Source organism: Poecilia formosa, unplaced genomic scaffold, assembly GCF_000485575.1.
Source record: "Poecilia formosa unplaced genomic scaffold, Poecilia_formosa-5.1.2 Scaffold339, whole genome shotgun sequence".
NCBI lineage: Eukaryota > Metazoa > Chordata > Actinopteri > Cyprinodontiformes > Poeciliidae > Poecilia > Poecilia formosa.
This window is the reverse complement of record NW_006800278.1, coordinates 335711-354487: the sequence shown is the minus strand read 5'-3', so window position 1 is coordinate 354487 and position 18777 is coordinate 335711. Positions and strand designations below refer to the sequence as shown.

Below are 18777 nucleotides of genomic sequence, written 5' to 3'. Positions count from 1 at the left end.
CCGTCTCTTCTCTGCCGTCCCCCCCACCTCCTCCCCCAGCACAGGATCAGCATGCAGCCGCCTAAAAATAATAATAGTAAAACAAAAACAGTGGCGTGTTTCTCCCCGGATCATGGCGTCATCATGGCGTCTGGACGCCGGGATTCTGCGTCGGGAGTTCCTGCTGGAGAGCGCGGCGTATCGGCCGGCCTGGTCGCCTCTGCATGATAAGGTCAGCCCTTGTTTCTCTGAATATTGCACGCTTTGTTACGAAAGGCCTGTGTGAGGCTGGAGACCGGGCCTGGAATTGGGTGGCGACTCCGGCCGGACCGCAGACCTCGAAGCCGCCAAACGGCCTGACCGCGTAAAACGACAAGAACTACAACTGGTTCACTGGGAAGGTAGCTAGTTTACGCTGAGTTTAGCTAACTTTTTTTTTACTAAGCTTAGCTTGCCTTTAGTGAACTCAGTTAGCTTTACTTAACTTTAACTTTCGCTAAACTATGCTAGCTCGTCCTGGACTATGCTAGCTCGTCCTGGACTATGCTAGCTCGTCCTGGACTATGCTAGCTCGTCCTGGACTATGCTAGCTCGTCCTGGACTATGCTCTTGCATCCCTTTGACGACTTCGAGAAACCAGAGCTCCGATCTCCTCCAGGAACTCCTCTGGGAATAAAAAATGAGGAAAGTTGGGTAGTAGGAAGACTGGTGGAAATCTGAATACGCAACTCGGATTAAAATCTAGTTTTATTCTACTGGTGTCGGAGGTGGTTTGGTTAGTGAGAGCATGAAGATCAGCAAGAAAGTCCCTTTGCTTCATCCGGTGGATGTGTGCTTTTTCTCTAAAGTTGATGCGTACCACCACCACCGATTCTGTCTCAGAGTTGCTGACCCCAGTCCAACTGACCTGTAGTTTACAGACTGTTTGGGCACTGTCACTTGGATATGGCTATGAGCTGGTCGAACTGAGTCAGTTTTGGAGGACTGGGTGCAGGCTAAGTGGGAACCAGACAGGAAAAGGTCGGATGTTTGGCGAAATGCGGCGGAGAGACAACGTCGAACTGAAAGGTGGTGACCCTGAACAGGACTTCCAGAGGGACCAGGGGCGTGGCTTCTAAGGCCCTGGAGGCGGGGTTTAGTTTCCTAATATGGAGGGAAGCACTTTCATCAGAGGAGCCAGTGGGTGGAGCCTCTGGATTTGGGGTTATGGACGGAGGAGCGGCCGTGAGCGGACACAGCGTCCGGACTGAGCGAGGCGGAGAACGACGGCGATGGAAGCTACGCGGCGCCGTCTCTCTGCCGCCGACGGAGAGCGGAGGGGCGGGGCTTAGGACACGCGACGTCCGGGAAATAAAAGCAGCGAAAAAGGACAGACATCGAAGTGCTTGTCAACTTTGACGGGAATAAATATCTCAGTAGATTTATACATAGACATGCAAGTCATTTTTTCTCTCTTTGAAGTTATTTACAATAATTACAGAACACAAAGATTCCAGTTTCAGTTTGACAAAATTGCGAGCATTCAATATTCAATATTACTACTATTATTTATGATAACATAACTCCTTTTGTACTTCTTTAAATCATGGAATCGTGGTCACCTCCCTTTTTAAAAGTTTTTCTGTTTGATCACCGTGTGAAGCCGTTCACTCTCCTGGGTTTTTGCAAATGTTTTTCTGCATTTTATTTGCCTTTTATGGTTAGAATTATTACAACAACAACTATAATAATAATAATGTTATTTAAGTGTATTTCTTAATATGGCAGGGACTATGTGGGTGTGGTCTATCTATTTGACCCCTCCCCTAACTCCTCCCACTCAGGAAAAATAAACACTGATAGAAACCAAATACTGTCTCGCTTGATGAAGAGAGCAAAGAGACGTTTGGATCAAGCATAAAAAATCAGTTCAAAACAAGTCACAGCTTTTACTGCAACGAAAAAAATCAAAGTTTCATGTAATCAGAGCAGGACACGCAGCAGGCTTTGTTTCCGAAAATCGTCCCATGAAGACAAAAATCATCGCAGAGCAGGTTCTGGTCCGACAAATGAGGAGGTAAAAAGTAGGACTGACTCATGTTTACTTCAAGCAAAATGACGATAGCGGAGGAGCAACACGGCGGAGTGTTTGGCTAACAGAGTCGATCTTTGGAGCCTCTGCGCCGCGCCCGAACCCCTCAGGATGATCCACTTCCTGCTCGCTCGCTTCCTGCTCTGACAGAAAAACGGCATCACGCCCACAGAAGCAGTAATGGCACGCGGCCATGTACACACAGTCATACAGTATGTTGGTGTAAGATTTACATGAAAATATTTATATATTGTTGTTTATATATTAGTCGCTGCAGTCTTTCGTCACGCCGCGGACAACGCTCGCTGGCGGTTTGTGGAGCTCTGATAACTAAATGTTTTTATTTCAAACGTTCTCCTGGAAAACATCTGAATTATGCAAACATCTGGATGCACATCTGCAACAAACCGCATGTTTGCAAAGAGATTAGTTTTTATAAATCCATGTTTCTCCAAGGTGGGGCATCAGAAAGTTTTCTGCAACAATCCGAGGTCCGTTCCCGTTTGGTGAAAATCTTTATGAATTCACGTCCTCTAAATGTTCTCCGGTGTTGGTCAGGTAGGTTGACGGACCTCGGGTCATATTTCAGCCTGAAAGCAACAGAAAACTGGTCTTACTGTTAGATATCCTGGAATTAAGTTGAACTTTGACTTTAATTTCTATATTTTCCCACAAATTTACACATAAATGTGCATCATAATTAACAATAATCTATAATTTGAATAATTTTTCTCTTGCTCCCGCCGCAGCAGCACGTTGATCCGGAGGTGTGAAGACGACTGATTAACTTTACAGGAAAAACAAAATGACACCAAAACAAGAGCAGTTATTGAATAGAAGAAGAAAGCACCACCGTTGTCTCTGGTTATGATTATGTGCCATATTTTCCACTAATCAGACCACAAACTAGCATCTACGGGAGAAAAGGAACTGGAGGCAGACGTTGTTCAGGTTGGTCGGATCAGCTGATGCAGGGAAGGACCATCATGCAGTGAGGGCTGGTGGTGCGTGGGGGGGATCAGGGCAGGCTTTTCACTTTAATTTTTGCTTTTTTTAAATTGCTGTATCTGTTTGAGGAACGTCTAGGTGTAAACTTCACTTGCTTTGTGCTCTTCGATTCTAGCGGCGGACATTTTGAGAACACGAGTGGGAGGGAGAAGGCTTTGGTTTGAATCAAACAAACAGTGAACATCGCGTACATTTAGGGCTCTGATCCTCTTAGTCGCAATTTTTTAACAACTTGTGAAAACAGCTGCAACCCGGCGGACTGCAGTCTGACGCTTTGCACGTTGAGATAAACCCGTGCTGCCAACACGCGCTCACAAACACGCCGTCTTCACCGAAGACGCAGGGAAACATGCTGCACACGCACAACGATGGGTGGAGGAGCAGCCGGAGGTCAGCCTACAGGCCATTTCTCAGCAAACAAAGGGTGGAGGAAACAAGCCCGGCAGATAAAGGCGGGGTGAAATCCAGCAAGAAGTCCAGACGGACCTGAATGACCGAAGCTGACGGGAGTTTAGCCTTTCACATTTAAATAAAACAATTATGTTCCAACAAAACACGTCTAACAGAAATACTGAAACGCAGATCAATTAATAACAGGTAATAAGTTGTGGCTAGTAGCTAATGTGCTAATCAAACAGGTCCGATGAGTGGTAAAGTGCACGGTAAGGAGGGCGGGGTGGGGTACAAAAACACCTTCATGCAAACTCCACAACGCTTTGCATGCCTTTTTTATTATTAACGTTATAGTTATTACACACAGCAGGATGGAGGGGAAGGTCAGACTCCCAACGCGCGTCGCCATCTTTTTATACAACCAAACGACTACAACACAAGACAAGAGGGCCGGGAGGGCCGGACACTCAGGCGAACCGACCCTCTGAATCATTTTGGTGACGTCTTTGTGGTTTGATGTGTTTTCAGGGGCCTGATGGATGAAACAGGAACTTTACAGAAAATACAGACACAAAACACGTCATTGTCAACAAACTGGCTGGTGCTTTGACGGCATCCTGACACCGCTCATGTTCGTCCACCTCAACCACCACAGGACAACCATCCAATAGACCATGGCGCTGAGGGAAGAAAAGCGCAGCTAACTTTTAAAAAAATCTGATGCATGAGGTTACAATGAGATTTCAACTCGCTAAGTCATTAAATCCACTTCGGTTTACGTTTCTTTACCTGTTGGAAACCACTAAAAACCAACGACAACAGCTGAGAAAGGATCCAATCATCCTGAATCTACAGACGGACCGTTTGAGAGATTTGTTGGATTTTGCTGCTGGGAGAAGAGGGTGACACTTTGGTTAACACAACAGTTTTGGTTTATTGAAGCCAAAGAATAAATTAAGTAGACCCCAATCTTCTCCAAACCTGAAACTAGAACATCAAGGGCATCACAGACATCTAAAGCTAACGATGCTAACTTCTACATCTCAAGAAAAAACACATTTTCCACTAAACAACGACTACTTCCTGGACTCTGAACTGAAGCTTATTGCTCTGGCAGGGAGTGCGGAGGGATCTGAAGGTGGTTTTTCCTCCAGCGCAGGCCTCAACAGAAGTACGATGACCTCCGTATCACAGAGCCTGAGCGCATTCCTCCAGAACCTCAGACCCAACCAGCGTCCTGGCAAATCACGAACACCTCACCAAACCTTTCCGAACAGACACAGCAACGTTTCAGACTGAGTATTATTAAAAGCTCAGTCTGAACCGACTCCCAGCGACTCAGATGCTTTATTAATGGAAGAATCCCTCAGAGTTTGGATAATCTGAGCAAATTTGTCAATATTTTTAAAACATATGCAGGTAAAGATTTCCATGAGCTGCCGTGAGACTGCATCACTCTGTAAAACCAACAATTTGTTCGGCCATTTTCAGCTTTTCATCCAGTACTGCTACCTTTCCAATAAACCCCAGATTTCAAACACAGTGAAACGTTCCTACAGCATTTATGTTCTTGGTATTGTAAACGTGGGGATTTGTCCCAGTGAGTTCAACACTGCTAACTCTAATAGCTAGCTGAAATTAGCTAGTGGTTCCACATAGTTAGCATTCTAGTTTGCATGCTTTGGGCAATGGGTAGGTTGCTACTGCAAACACAGCATAAAAACCTGTTTAAACTCACATTTTACTGCAGGTATTATTTAATTATTAGCTAAAATTTCTTGACTAGAATTATCCTCCAGGTTAACAATGATTCGCTTCCAAATTAATTTGGTTCACAATTACAGACTAATAACGTACAAAGTACTACAGATAAATACTTTTTGTGTTGTAAAATCAAATGTTTTTACAGATATCTTTCCTTTAAGTTAGAATTGGCCAATGATTTTGGAGATTTGTCTATATTTTTTTAGCTAAAATCTATGATTAGCTAAAATGGTCCTCCAGTTTAACAAGGATTAGCTTCCAAATTAGCATAATGTGGTTCACAGGCTAACAGTCAAATAAATACTTTTCATTCTGTATAATTAAATATCTTTACAGGGAGCTTCCCCCAAAATTAGAATTAGTTTATTAACAATAATTAGCTTCCAGATTGGATAGTTTTGGTGCAGCTAGAATTAGCTTCTGAAATATCAAGGATCAGATTAGCTAGAAATAGCTTTCAATAATTTAAAAAGTAATTGTCTTGCTATATTGTTACGAGCCACAAACCCTTTGTATTTTCTGAATCTTTTCCACCATACTAGGTCGGACACCACGAATGCCTTTCACGGTTTTTAGAAAAAGTATCTAGAAAACGGATGATAAATCTTCAATAAGCTTCTGCACAACCTACACAAACACAAGCGAATTCTACACCATGCAAAGCGGCTCAGACTAACCCTAACACTGGCAGTAACACAACATTCATGGGGTCTGTCTACGTCAGAAGTTAAAACATATATGACATGTTCATGTTGTGAATTAATGTGTGTCACGTTGATCCACCTTCCAGGGAAATGCACCATAGAGAATGTGAATTGGCCGTAGAAGCTGCTGTACTCCTAGTCCGGGTTGTTGGAGCATCCTGTCTCGGCATGCAGAGAGGAGTGATGCTCCTTTCACATTATCTACAGGAATGCCTTCATGTGTGGCAACCGAAACATCACAGCTTCTCCAACACAAACACACCGGAGACGCGTCGGATCGCACAAACTCAACGGTAACACAATGTTAAGCAGATACAGCACAGGATACGTCACGCACACACCGGAACAGCAGCACGACAAAAGCAACAAACGCTCGCCATCGAAACACAAACGGCCACAGGACCATCGCCACACCAGGGTAACTGGTTTCGCCTGTTTGTTGGTTTTGATGCGTTTCCGTTATTTTTTGTTGACTCCTTGAGCAGCTTGAGGATGACGGCCCTGGCTTTTAACAGATTCTCATTGGCTATCTCTGTGTTGGTAGGCGGGACAAGTCGTCTTTCTTGTATCTAAACTGCATAGATTAACTGTCCATCTCCACCCAGCCCTCAGGTATCACCTTGTCGCCTACGCTGGCCAATCAGAATAACCAGGACGGTCAGAGGCCCTCCCTCCCCAACTCTTTGGTTGGATCGATGCAACAGTCAGGGGAGTCTGACCTCCCCCTTGTCAACGCGGTGTTTTCCCAACCGCAGCCGGCTGTGAAAGCATCTGCTCTCAGGGTCCAGTCGGTCTCCGGTAACAGGCTGGCCGAGGTGAATGACGGGCAAAGCAGCCAATGAGAGGTGGACTAGCTGACGGCGAGGCACAACATTAACATCGTTCCCCAACTTTCGGGTTTTCTACATCTATGCATTAGCTGTTTGTTTTCTGAAATGAACGTGAGGAACCCGAATGACAGATTTGTCCCACAGGACTCCCACCCAGCAGCCGTCACTGTCCTCGGAGACTCCCGAAAAAAACAAACAAGGAACTTCAAAACATAGGAAAACAGCCAAACAAACAACAAAGTAAAAGTTATATTAGAGGTTATCACTTTTTACAGGTAGCTAACCCATGTGTTGTTCAATACATTTACATAAATAGGTTTATTTTCCCTCTCTTGTTGTGTGGATAAGTCACCTATCATGTGGTGTTACTGTGTTTTCTTCTTAGCTTTTTGTACCCCGCCCAAACCCGTGGTGTTTCCTCTTATTTGTGATTGGATTATCTCTTCCTAGCTGATTGGTTGTCGGTCTTGCATTTGTGTTTCAAGTTTTTTGTGTTGTCGTTGCTGTTTCTTTTCTCTGCTGGCTGTCGGTCAGTCGGTCGGCATCAGTCATCATGGCAGCAGGTGGAGGAACGTCTTAGAAGCCCAGCGTGCCGCCGATGGTCGACGCCAGGACCACGCCGAGGATGACGCAGCAGATGATGATCATGATCTTCTTCTGCAGGGCGACAGTAGGAAGCAAACGCATGAATGATGAGGGAAAACATTTGGAACCACTTTCTCATTTGACTTTTCCTGTTGTTTAAAACGTTTAGTGTTGTCTTTTGTTAGAAATCTGAGGCTGAATTCCCTCCAGCTCTGTTCAGTCCAATTTAATCCGACTCCAGGCCGTTTGCCCAGAAAGGGCGGTTCATTTGAGGAGGCGTGAATTTGTAATTGAACAAAAAATTTAACTGGTCTGGATTCGGTTGAAGGGACCGTCAAAAGCAGCACAGGGCATTCTGGGTAAATACAACTGAAACAAACATGCTAGGCTCGCACGTTTTAAGAGCCGTTCCAACGACTGAGACGTCCTTAAGATTTACGGAAAGGGAAATTTGGACAAAAATTGTATAAAAATCTTTCTGTGAGTTTGAACCCCCGGTTTCTGTCTCCATTAACGCGACGTGTCGATGCAGGACGGCGCGTGCTGTTGTTTTGACTGGTTGTGCAAATTTTCGTTTATTAAAATGATTTTCTCACCAAATAGTGAGCGAAGCAGAACAGAGTCTGAAAGCAAGCTAGCATAGTTAAATACTGGAATGTTAAAGATTCAAGCAAAAACAGCTAAAAACAGCACTTTAAGTTCAAACTGGATAGTTAGTCGTCTGATAGGAATGCAATTCCTCTGCAGCTAAAATCCCATTCTGGACATTAAATTCCTTTAAGACACTGAAAGACCGACAGGAAGGTTTGAGTTCCTGAAGGGAGGCAGCTGCACGAGTTTCTGGAGTTTGCAGTTGGAATCCAGTCATTTGTTGGTTGAAGAGGCAACACTGTATTTGGAAGGGAGAGCATAAGACTGACTCCACACTGTCATGGACATGAAGGAGTCTTCATAGATGTTAACCACTGTTGCCAAAAAGTGTCTTATGCTAAATGGAGGAATAGCTCCACGGACATTTTTTGGATTCCGATTGGACAAATTGGTGGCTTTTAGCATTTTTGCTAGCCTTCTGTTAGCAGTTTGAAAAGGAGCCTGCTGGATGGACGGTGGGGTCCGGAGCAGAGTTTCATCAGGGGAAGCTAGAGCCTTACCTTGCGAGCCTGGCTCTGGTATTTTACGGCCTTCTTGGTGTCGGAGACGGCTCGCTCCACGTAGTCGACGGAGTGTTCTACGTTGTACTCAATTCTGTCAATCATTTCTCCCTAAAACAAACATCTGAATTTAAACGACACCAAGCAACTCCTCTATGGGATCAGGTAGCTTTCCAACACTTGTGGCCTACCTGGCTCTCGACCAGCATGGCCATGTCGACAAACATGTCGTGGAGCTCACGGATGCTGTTTTCCAGCTTGATGATCTCGGTGTGTCGGGTCTCGATCTCATTCAGGGCCTGCTTGGTCATCTGAGAGTCCATTTTGATCTGCAGAACAAGTTTACAGAAGCATATTCTGTCTTCTCTGCCCCGTCACAGAACGTAAAAAAAAACAAAGTCTACAGAAGTAACTTTAGAAAAGAGGATAAAATCTAAAATTTGGTAAATTATTAGATAATAATAAATTAATAAATAGTAAATTATTAGAACATTTTTCCGCAGTTTAAATCTGCTCATCTCAAAGAAAAGAAAAAACTCAACATCTACAATATTTATCGACTTAAATTTTATATAATCAACATACAGTTAAAAATGAGTTACTGGCTTCTAAGTTAGCTAGTTGGATAAGTTTATCTGTATGGACCAGTTGTACACAAAGTACAAAAAATAAAGAAAAAGGGAAATTAGACAGGTTAGCATCCAGATTACCTTCAAATTAGCAATTTGGCTAATTGCTAATTAGCCAAACAAACCGCAAATCCAGAAATCCATTTGCTGAAATTATTTTGCTGAAATTATTTTGTAATTGGTGACAATAGACATATTCTATTAAATTGTGGGATTAGCTAAAACTAGCTTCTTAAAGGGGTGAAATTAGCATACGGTTCGCTACAATTAGCTTCAAAATAAGTAAAAATTGTTTTATAAGATGAGAAATAATTTATGGATGTGTTATCTGTCAGTTTAGCTGAAGTTGGACTCTGAATCAGCTATAATTAGCCTAAGTTAGATTACAGCTAATTGTGCTAGCTGCAGTTAGCTTTCAGAGTAGCAAGGATTATTACACTGTTAGCTGGAGTTGACTTCCTGATTAGCCTTATTAAATGCTTGGTTAGCATTAGCATTTTAAATTAGACGTAGTTAAATTAAGCTAATGCTTCCACCTACATTTTTTCTGTCTCTGTGATTTTAACATCAATTCAAATGTTTATCTGTTTCTGTATTAGTTTTGTCTTGTTTTTTTCAGCATTGTGTACAAGTCATTTAAATTTCTCTTGAAAATTAGATCTGGATCTCAACGGGGTTTACCTGGTTAAATAAAGGAGAAAAAAGGATTGTTTCTATTTTCTGGTCATAATATGGTTAGTTGGTAAAGAAACGTTTTGTTTTCCATCTTCGCCTGTGAAATGAAAGTCACAGGTTCCAGTTTTAGTTGCTTTCTGAATGATTTATTGTTGTTTGTCGTCTCTTTTGGTTCTTTGGCAGTTGGACGGACTTACCTGTTCAGACTAACTCCACACCTGCTGTAAACCTGAACCTTACTGACCTGTGCTGATTGGTCACCACACTGTGACATCACAATACAAGTGGCTTCAATCAGAGTAGCTCAGCTGTCATTTGCAGCCAGGTGTTTTGTTAAATCCCTGCAGTCATGGCCGCTTTTAATTTGAAGAAGAAAACAATATGAACTCCTTCAGAATAAAAGCAGTGGCGGCTTTTCTTCAGCTTTCCTTCCCATGTCCAGAAGCAAAGGCTGCCTTCACTTGATGTTTCAGCGCACCTTGTGGCCGTTCTGCATCCTGACCACATGATGATGCGTACAGGAAGCAGAAGGCTCCACCTTAAAGTGACCGCAGGTGCGGTGCTTACATCATCGGTGAAGATGGCCAGTTTGCCACTCTCCAACATGTCCTCCAGCTCTTCGTTGGTGGTGGTTCTTCCAGCTGCAGACAGAGCAGAAACGATGAGATTATTCACAGGAGATCGCCATGGCAACCTGTCACATCACTCAGCATCTTCTTATTTGCCGTTTTGATCCGTTAGGGTCCAACCAACAGAAGGAGTATGATTTATGACGCAGGATTTCACCAAACGGCAACCAGCTTAGAGATAAAATGTTTCTGTGTTTCTGTTCTGACCGACCTCAGGTCACAGGAGCAAGTTCAGGAAGTGAAGTCAAATATCACGAGAATAACTCAAAAATAATTAGAGAATAAAATCAAAATATTATCAAAATAAAGTTGTAATGACACAAGAATAAAGTCGTAATATTACAACTTTTAGGTTGCTTGCAGTTCACACAGGAGATCACACAAATGCTGCATATGTTTAGAAGTGTGAACGACAACGCAAAAAAAAAAAAAAAAGGTGGATTTCACAAGAAATCGTAACCGAGCATCGAGGCCTGCAGTGTGAACGCAGGCTTTGATTTAAAATATCCACTGATCGCCACCAAACTGGAAGACATTTCTCCTGATTTAAACCTTTCAGGCACAGAAGTTTCCAGCCTTTTTCCTCCACCTGCTGCCGATCCCAAGACAGCTCTGCACCGGCGGTAACGTAACGCTGTCCTCGGCCATCTTGAACCGCCGAAAGCTCGTTCTTTGCAGCGAAAACTGAAGTTCTGGACGGTTCCTTCAGCAGCGTAAATAAAGTCAGCTTATTTCTGAAGCGCCATTTCATAACAAGTGCCATCTCAAGGCACTTTGCAAAAAAAATCATTTAAATTCATTCACACATCCATTCCAACTGATCCTACTTCTTACACAGTACAGTATAATTAATTATTCAGAAGTTTCTATCTAAGGAATCCCAGCAGAACATCGAGTCGTTGACTTGCAGCATTCACTCCTCCTGGACCAGCAGGGGGCGACAGTAGACAGTTGCTTGCGTTGACTCGTCTTTACAGCAATCCCTTCTACCGAGTATGAATGTAGCGACAGTGGAGAGAAAAAACATTTAACAGCAAAAAATCTCCAGCAGAACTTGTTTCAATATCTGGAGTTTCTGCCTGGTTTGTTGGTTTGTTGCTGCTGGTTTGTTGCTGCTGGTATTGTTTGTGTTTACCATCCGCCATGTTGGGTGTTGAACTCACTGATCTCCAGCTGCCTCTGGATGCGGTCCTTGCAGCGGTCCCGGTACTTGGACTGCGTGGTGTTGTACTCGGTCATCACCTCCACAAATTTACGCGACAGCGTCGAGTGCTGGAGAAAGACAAGGAGGAAAACTGGTTGAATGTGGATGAACTGGTTTAACTGGGAAGGCCTGTGAACCAGAGCTGGAACTCCATGATCTACATCCAGACACTCGGAACTTATTTTTGTTGAACCGATCATTTGGAGATTCCTCAATGGCTCTTAATAACATTGGTTACACATGATTAATAAAATAAAACAGCAAATTAGAGATACTGTAGATAGAAAAAAGGCAGTAAATAAGCTTTCAAAAACTCAAGAAATTTTATTAAAAACTTGAAAAATTCTTCTTTTGTGTGTGAAAATTTCAGACTAATCTCCAAATTGTTGAAATATACAGCGATCCCTCGATTTTCTTAGGGGCTGCGTTCCGCAAATAACCCGCGATAAGTGAAATCCGTGAAGTAGTTACCTTAAGTTTTTTACCATTATTACACAGCATAATTAAATACTCTACATTGAAACCAAAGAACAAAACCTGTTTCCAGGTCAGCTGATGTGCGTGTTCATCAATCGGGCCTTAATGTGATCCGGAGTCGTGGCATTAAAGCGTCTCCTCCAAGCTGCCCCTCGAGATTCACAGCTGGATCTGCTGCAGAGCCTCTGGCTAGTTTTTTTCAGCAGGCATTCAAAGTTTCAGTTTCCATCTTCTGAATGGCCAATCTGTATTATGTACATTTTAGCCAATCAGGACGCAGAACACAAAGCACTGTGAAAAAAACTGTACAAAAAAAAATATCCGCGAAGCAGCGAGACCGCGAAAGGTGAACCACATTACAGCGAGGGATCACTGTACTCCTTTCTTCCATTTGCAACGGCCCCAATATGCTGATCCTGCTATTGTTGGTGCCTGCAGTTCCCTTCTTGTCCACTGGGCAGCAGCAGACATGACGGCTGCAGCCAATTGCCGAGCGAGAGAGCATGAGGAAGTGACATTCAGAAGGAACTTTGAGCAGGAATGAATTAAAAAGCTAAAAAATAATTGTTTTAGTGATAAAGCTGCTCTGTGTGTGTGAGGGTTAGGGTGAGAGGTGTCGTCTGGCTGTAACATGCGTGTCAGTTTGAACACATTTAATCAGCAGCAGTCACATGACAAACAAGGACTTCTGCTCTTCGGATTAAACTTTTATCGTTTGCTGACAGACTTTGTAAGCTTGACCCGTTCTGGAGAGGTCAACTGTCTGGTTCTGCTACATGACGGGTTTGAATGTGAGAAGGCGCTATCCAGACCACGACCGGCTCTGGACCCGACCCACCTGTGTCTTACGGATCCGGAGGTCCGCTGATGATCTGTTGAGACCTTCCTCCTGCTCGATGCTCTGCTCAATTGCTGCAGGAACACAAACATGCAGACAATGTTATAAAGTAAACTGTTTAATTCTGTTTTTCTGCTCCACAGGGTGGTTCGGTTCTGACCCGTCTGCAGGTCATTTGTTATCATCCACCATCAACTCTTCTTCATGCACGAGCTCCTCAAACCAAGACAAACCCTGGGTACAACCGAATCATCACAGATTTCTCTACTACAGTGAGTGAGTATGTAGTGATTGGAGCATAAAGTAAAAACCTTTCAGGATAAAAATCACAACAAACACTTCAACAAACAAAATAACAAACACAAAATAAAGCAAAACCAGATTTAAAAAGATGTGCTTTTTCCTTAAACCTTCACTGGTTCATCAGTCTAAGATGACGACCCAAAGCATCCCGCGACCTAAAGCAAAACAGAGAAGGATTAAAGACAACAAGGTGGAGGTTCTGGAGTGGCCTATTCAAAGCCCAGACCTGTTCACAGCTGATCCTCTCGAATCTGACAGAGCTGGAGCAGGTTAACAGGAAGACTGGAGGAAAATGCAGCATGTGTAAAAAGATTGTTCAGTTTCAACTTGAAGTGAAGGAACTGAAATGTGCTCCATCCTCACCACTGCTGCAGCTGCAGCGCTTATTTACCCAGGAGAGCTAGCTTAATTACATCTTCTCACCGAGGATCTCTGTGATCACTGCAGCTTCTAAAGAAACCATCCAGGAGGAAAAGCCTGAACCACATTTGACCAGCGAGGCTCTCAGTGAGGTTAACAAGAACAGATTTAAATCTATAACAAGGAAATTAATCTGAAAAGACAATTTACTGAGCCTTTAAATGGTTTCATGCAATATGCTAATGAGGAGAACATTAGAGAAGAAATTTAACAACTTCTTTGATCATTACTTTATTCCACCAGTGGTGGGCACTGGTAACAAAAAACGTTAGCTGCGTTAGTCCTAAACGCTAATCACAAACATTAGTTCTGCTATCGCTAACACACTACACCAGGGGAGCCCAAAGTGGGTCCTGGGGGCCCGGCATCCTGCATGTTTTAGTTCTAAAATCCATCCATCCATTTTCTAACACCCTTGTCCCTTCGTGGGGTTGGGAGGTGCTGGCGCCTCCAGCTAACGTTCCTGGCGAGAGGCGGGGTCACCCTGGATGGACCAACAAATCTGGCCAAGGAATATTATTATTCTTGAATCTCCTCTTGCTTATGAGTCTAACATAATTTAAGGAAATAAAGTACATAACTCTAAATCTGGTCATTCTATACAATTATTCTTTAGTTGAGAATCGATTTTATAATAAGCAAATGGCAAATAAGTATATTTTAGTTGATAATCGTTTCACTGAGGACAGAAATCAGAGGGGGATATCTCCAATTTAACTGATTTTATTTAAGCAAATCTTCCTAAGTAAATAAGTAAATTTTGTCTTAACATTTCCGCAAATGACTAGATCTTAGATGGGCTGTGGCATCATTAAGTATGCATTGTCCCAATTGGAAAACTACTGTACTGCGTCCTTTTATCCTCCAGGAAATTGCGCTATAATCACTGCATTATCAACTGTGGTTCAACTGATACAAAAAATATATATAAATATAGGTACAGTTGTGAATTTTCAGTGCCTAACAAGTGCAGACATGAAAAAATATTCATTTAAATATCCAAGACCATAAGTTTTAATTGACTCTCATTAAAATGTGACTATTGTGTCACCTGGAACGGGGCAAAGAGTTGAGACAGAAAGAAATTACTGTCACCACTTTACAGAATATCTGAGTTGATAAATATCTCATAAGTTGTTAGAGTGTGTGTGTGTGTGTGTGTGTGTGTGTGTGTGTGTGTGTGTTCTTGTCTCGCTGCATTTTGGGGTCGGTGCATCAGTTTACCTGCACTGTGGGGACAAACGGTCTCAGGAGTTTCCTTAAATATCATTACCTGTGTGCAGAAATGTTCAGTGTTCAGCAGTGAGGGGTGGTGGGAGTCAATGTCATGTCCTGATATTTTCCTCAAAGGATTGTTTGTGTGCGTTTTCTGGCCCGTGGCCTGGCAGCGCCCTGCTGGATCCACGATGACTCAGCAGTATCACACCACCAATGGTCTGCGTGTGTGTGTGTGTGTGTGTGTGTGTGTATGTGTGTGTGCGTGTGCACTGTATTCCTGGGTGTTGTCTTTTTGTATGACAGTGAGATGAAAACTGGGTGAGTAAGCAACAGATTGAGTCCTCGTGTATTTTTGAGGACGTTTAGCCCATTTAGCTGAAAAAAAACTGATGTATGCTTATTTGTTCTTATGCAAGAGTCTCTCCCAGATTATAAGAACTCAGCAGAACTGCAGTGAAACTATATAAAAAAAACAACCTACAATTTAGACTGCATTGTTGTGGAAAACTGAAAAATACATCAAATTACAACTATCACTTCAACATTAGTGATTAAAACAGTCGTGGTAAAAAAGAAAATTCAATGTCTTTCATGTGCAGGGTAAAAATTAAATGCATCTAAAAACTTGTAAATGTTGCAAGTATACAAAAAGACAACAGAGTTTATATGGTAATTATTTAATTAGACAATGATGAAGCTTAAAGTCTGTCCTCACTGTTTTCCTGGGACTTGAGAGTGAAAGTGGCAGCCAAGAGCTGCAGATCAAATGCATTGAATAAGTGATCATCTTCAGTGTGATCACCTCTATAAAAGGAAGAGTTCTGGCAGCAAACAACGCCAAACTGGGCAGGCATCAGCAAGGAGCAAATGTGGCTGCTCATCAATCTGGAAGAGTTATGAAGCCATTTCTAGTCATCTGAAGTCTGTCGTCGAACACAGAGAAAGATTATTCACAAGCTGAAAACATTTAAAGAGTTGCCAATCAATTTGCTGCAAAGTATTTCTTGTCCACTTCACTCTGACCTAAACACTTCTTGAAGAATAAGAGACAAATAAAGAAATGGACAAACCAGCGGACTTGCTAAAGGAAATTTTACACTGTAGTGTTAAAAATTATTTTTCTTGTCACACTTAAATATTTCAGATTATGAAGTGGCTTTTAATTATGAATTATAATTTTAAAAAGCTTAACGAAACAACCTGGCCCTGTGTGAAAGAATAATTTTCCTTAAATCTAATACTTTGTGATAACTGGAGTCTTTTACATGCCTGAGGTTGAACTTTGACCCACTCTGGTTTGCCGGATTGTTTTAATTACAGGCGGAACTCAAAAACTTTAGTTGTTGCTAAATGATTATAATTTATATATATATATTAGTTAATAATAGACATGTTGGCTCATTAACAAAGACAGATATTAATTTTAACTGAAGCACAGTACAAAATAAATCTGATTAGTTGAGTTAAACCTTTTAACGCGTTAACATGTGTGTAACAAATTAATCTGAATTATGACCTTAGTTTTAATTTTGCAGCATTGCATGTTTTTAGTGTGAAATGTTTAAACTCACCATGTTATGCCAAGATGTGGAAAGTTAGACTTTGATCATGTGGTGCATAAAATTATAAATTCATATAACAATCAAATCTGAGCACAGTTATGCTGACATTTTCTAAAACAATTTAATTCATGAAACACTTAATTTGCAATTTTAAAAATTTTAATTCTTAGTTTCTTTAAACTTTTCTTAAATGTGTTTGGTTTCTCTCTCATAAGTGCAATTTTATAGATCAGGTGTTGCTTAATCAGCAGACTGGACTTGGATGTAATTGTGCAGTTAGACATAAAAACATAGAATTAAGTAATTATGAGGTTTTTCCATCAGTTAATGTTTGGCCACCCAGTGAGGAAAGGTCATATCGATCGCTGCAGTTCCCCATCTTTCTAAGGTGCCATTATTTTGGGTTTTAGTATCAAGATACATGTTTTTATTAAAAATGTATCCATCATTAGTTGGGATGTTTGACTTTGTCTTGAAATCAAATATTGACCTTTGAACGTGAAGGTATAGAAACGCTAGCTTTGTTTCCATTAACCACAATATTCCCCCAAATAAAAATTACGAAAATAAATTTGCTAAATGGAAAAAACAAATTTCGGAAAAACTCAGGTTTTCTAATAAAATTTTTTGCTCTATGATGAGGTGGCTTTTCAGCCATATCAAAATAAAAGTATTTCATGAAAATAAAACAGAAACACTTTTTTTGCATCATACGAGTCACGTGATCAACAACAGGATGTTACCACTGGCAAAAACCACAAAGAAGATGACAGGAAGTAGAAGGATGTAAATGGTTTTTGTTGCTCCACCAGAGCAACAAAATGTGTGATGTCACAGCATCACACAGTTAATAAAAAGTTGTGTCATTCCAACATATCGCCTGTAAAATGGCTGACTACAATTTCCCCAAAATGCTGCATACGTAGCTGCACCCCAGTAGGATGCGCTTACCGCTCCAGCACCTGAATGAGGTGCCAGCATTTCCTCTGATTGGCTGATAGATGAGTGTTGAATTATGAATATATGTCGTAACTATTTACACTCGTTGCTGCCATGATGTTTAATGACTTATTGCATTAACAAGCTTAATCACATGTGATTTTAATGTTTCTTATTTAATGCACAATTGCAAAATTGTGTTTGTTCGACATTAGTGGAATATTGACAAAGATTTGCACACATTTGTAATGAGAATGCAGTTTATGTTTAATTTGTCAGTAAAAAGTTCATTGTGTCCGTTGTAAAAACCTTGCAGCTTCACAGCCAGCTGGACAGACATGCTGATGATCCCTGCAGGCGGAGCAGAGAGTGCTGCGCCTGTCCTCAGGGTTCAGATCTACAGTAAGAGGTGCTGCAGAGATCCTGTCTGTGTGGGGACAATAACACTCTGCTGCCTCATGGGGATTCCAATTATAGCTTCATCGCAGCTATTCTCAGTCTGCATATGTACAGTGTGTGTGTGTGTGTGTGTGTGTGTGGTGGGTAGTCCATCTTCTGGCTGTGCACATTAAAGCAGGGATGTCCTTGAACCTTCAGCATGAACCTGGTGCTGCAGCAGCAGCCGCTCTCTGTGCTTCTGTGGCTTTAAGCTCGTTGGCTTGTCTTCCTCTCTGTGTGTTTGTGTTGCTGTCACAGTGATTATAGCTTGATAAATCGCTGCTACCGTTTCTGAATATTTTCATCTTCTGACGCAGCTGAAGGTCGACACATGTGCTCATCCCCAGAGCAGAAATTTTCTATGAACTCACAAATAATACCTGCATGATGCAGCCGCTATAAAGCAATCATTTCTGTTTTAAAGAGAAGTAAAAAATTTATTCTTATTTCAGCCTAAAATATCTTCCACTTCGCTACTTTTAATCTTACCAATTAATGTACCAGAAAATATACACAGGACATGTGTAGCACACACAAGGGCGTAGGAACCCTAACCCATGGGGAACACATATCAGAAACCTGACAGATCCATAAACAACTTGAACAGAAATGTGTCATGAGGTCATCAACGCGTTACTCTAATAAACCCCTTTTGTTTCAGTAACCAGTAATCTAACGCATCACTATTTACAATCCAATAATCAAAGTTATGCATCCAAGTCACTGTTACTATATTTGTTGTTTTATTTAGGGAAAATTTATTGTTGTTTTCCTCTTTTTCCTTGGCAGTGATGTCACAAACGTAAACAATGGACAGAAAAGAGAGATGCACATTTTCCAGCTGATGGATGAATTTTTCATTGAGTAATCAAGTTACTTTTTCAAAGTCACTATGCCATGAAAACCGATATATATCATGGCATCAGTTCTCATATATATATATATATATATATATATATA

General features: G+C 41.7%; 1 protein-coding gene across 1 annotated transcript in view; it reads right to left on the bottom strand.

The window, feature by feature from the left end:
• Positions 1 to 918: 918 nt before the first annotated feature.
• The window catches only part of stx1b (syntaxin 1B), a 49267-nt gene continuing 31408 nt past the window's right edge, over positions 919 to 18777 (bottom strand). The window contains exons 5-10 of the mRNA XM_007573849.2: positions 12938 to 13011; positions 11582 to 11690; positions 10357 to 10430; positions 8677 to 8814; positions 8486 to 8596; positions 919 to 7406 (exon numbers count right to left, since the gene is read on the bottom strand). Of these exons, the coding sequence (XP_007573911.1) occupies positions 7326 to 7406; positions 8486 to 8596; positions 8677 to 8814; positions 10357 to 10430; positions 11582 to 11690; positions 12938 to 13011 (587 nt within the window). The 3' untranslated portion in view covers positions 919 to 7325. The remainder of the gene's footprint in view (positions 7407 to 8485; positions 8597 to 8676; positions 8815 to 10356; positions 10431 to 11581; positions 11691 to 12937; positions 13012 to 18777) is intronic.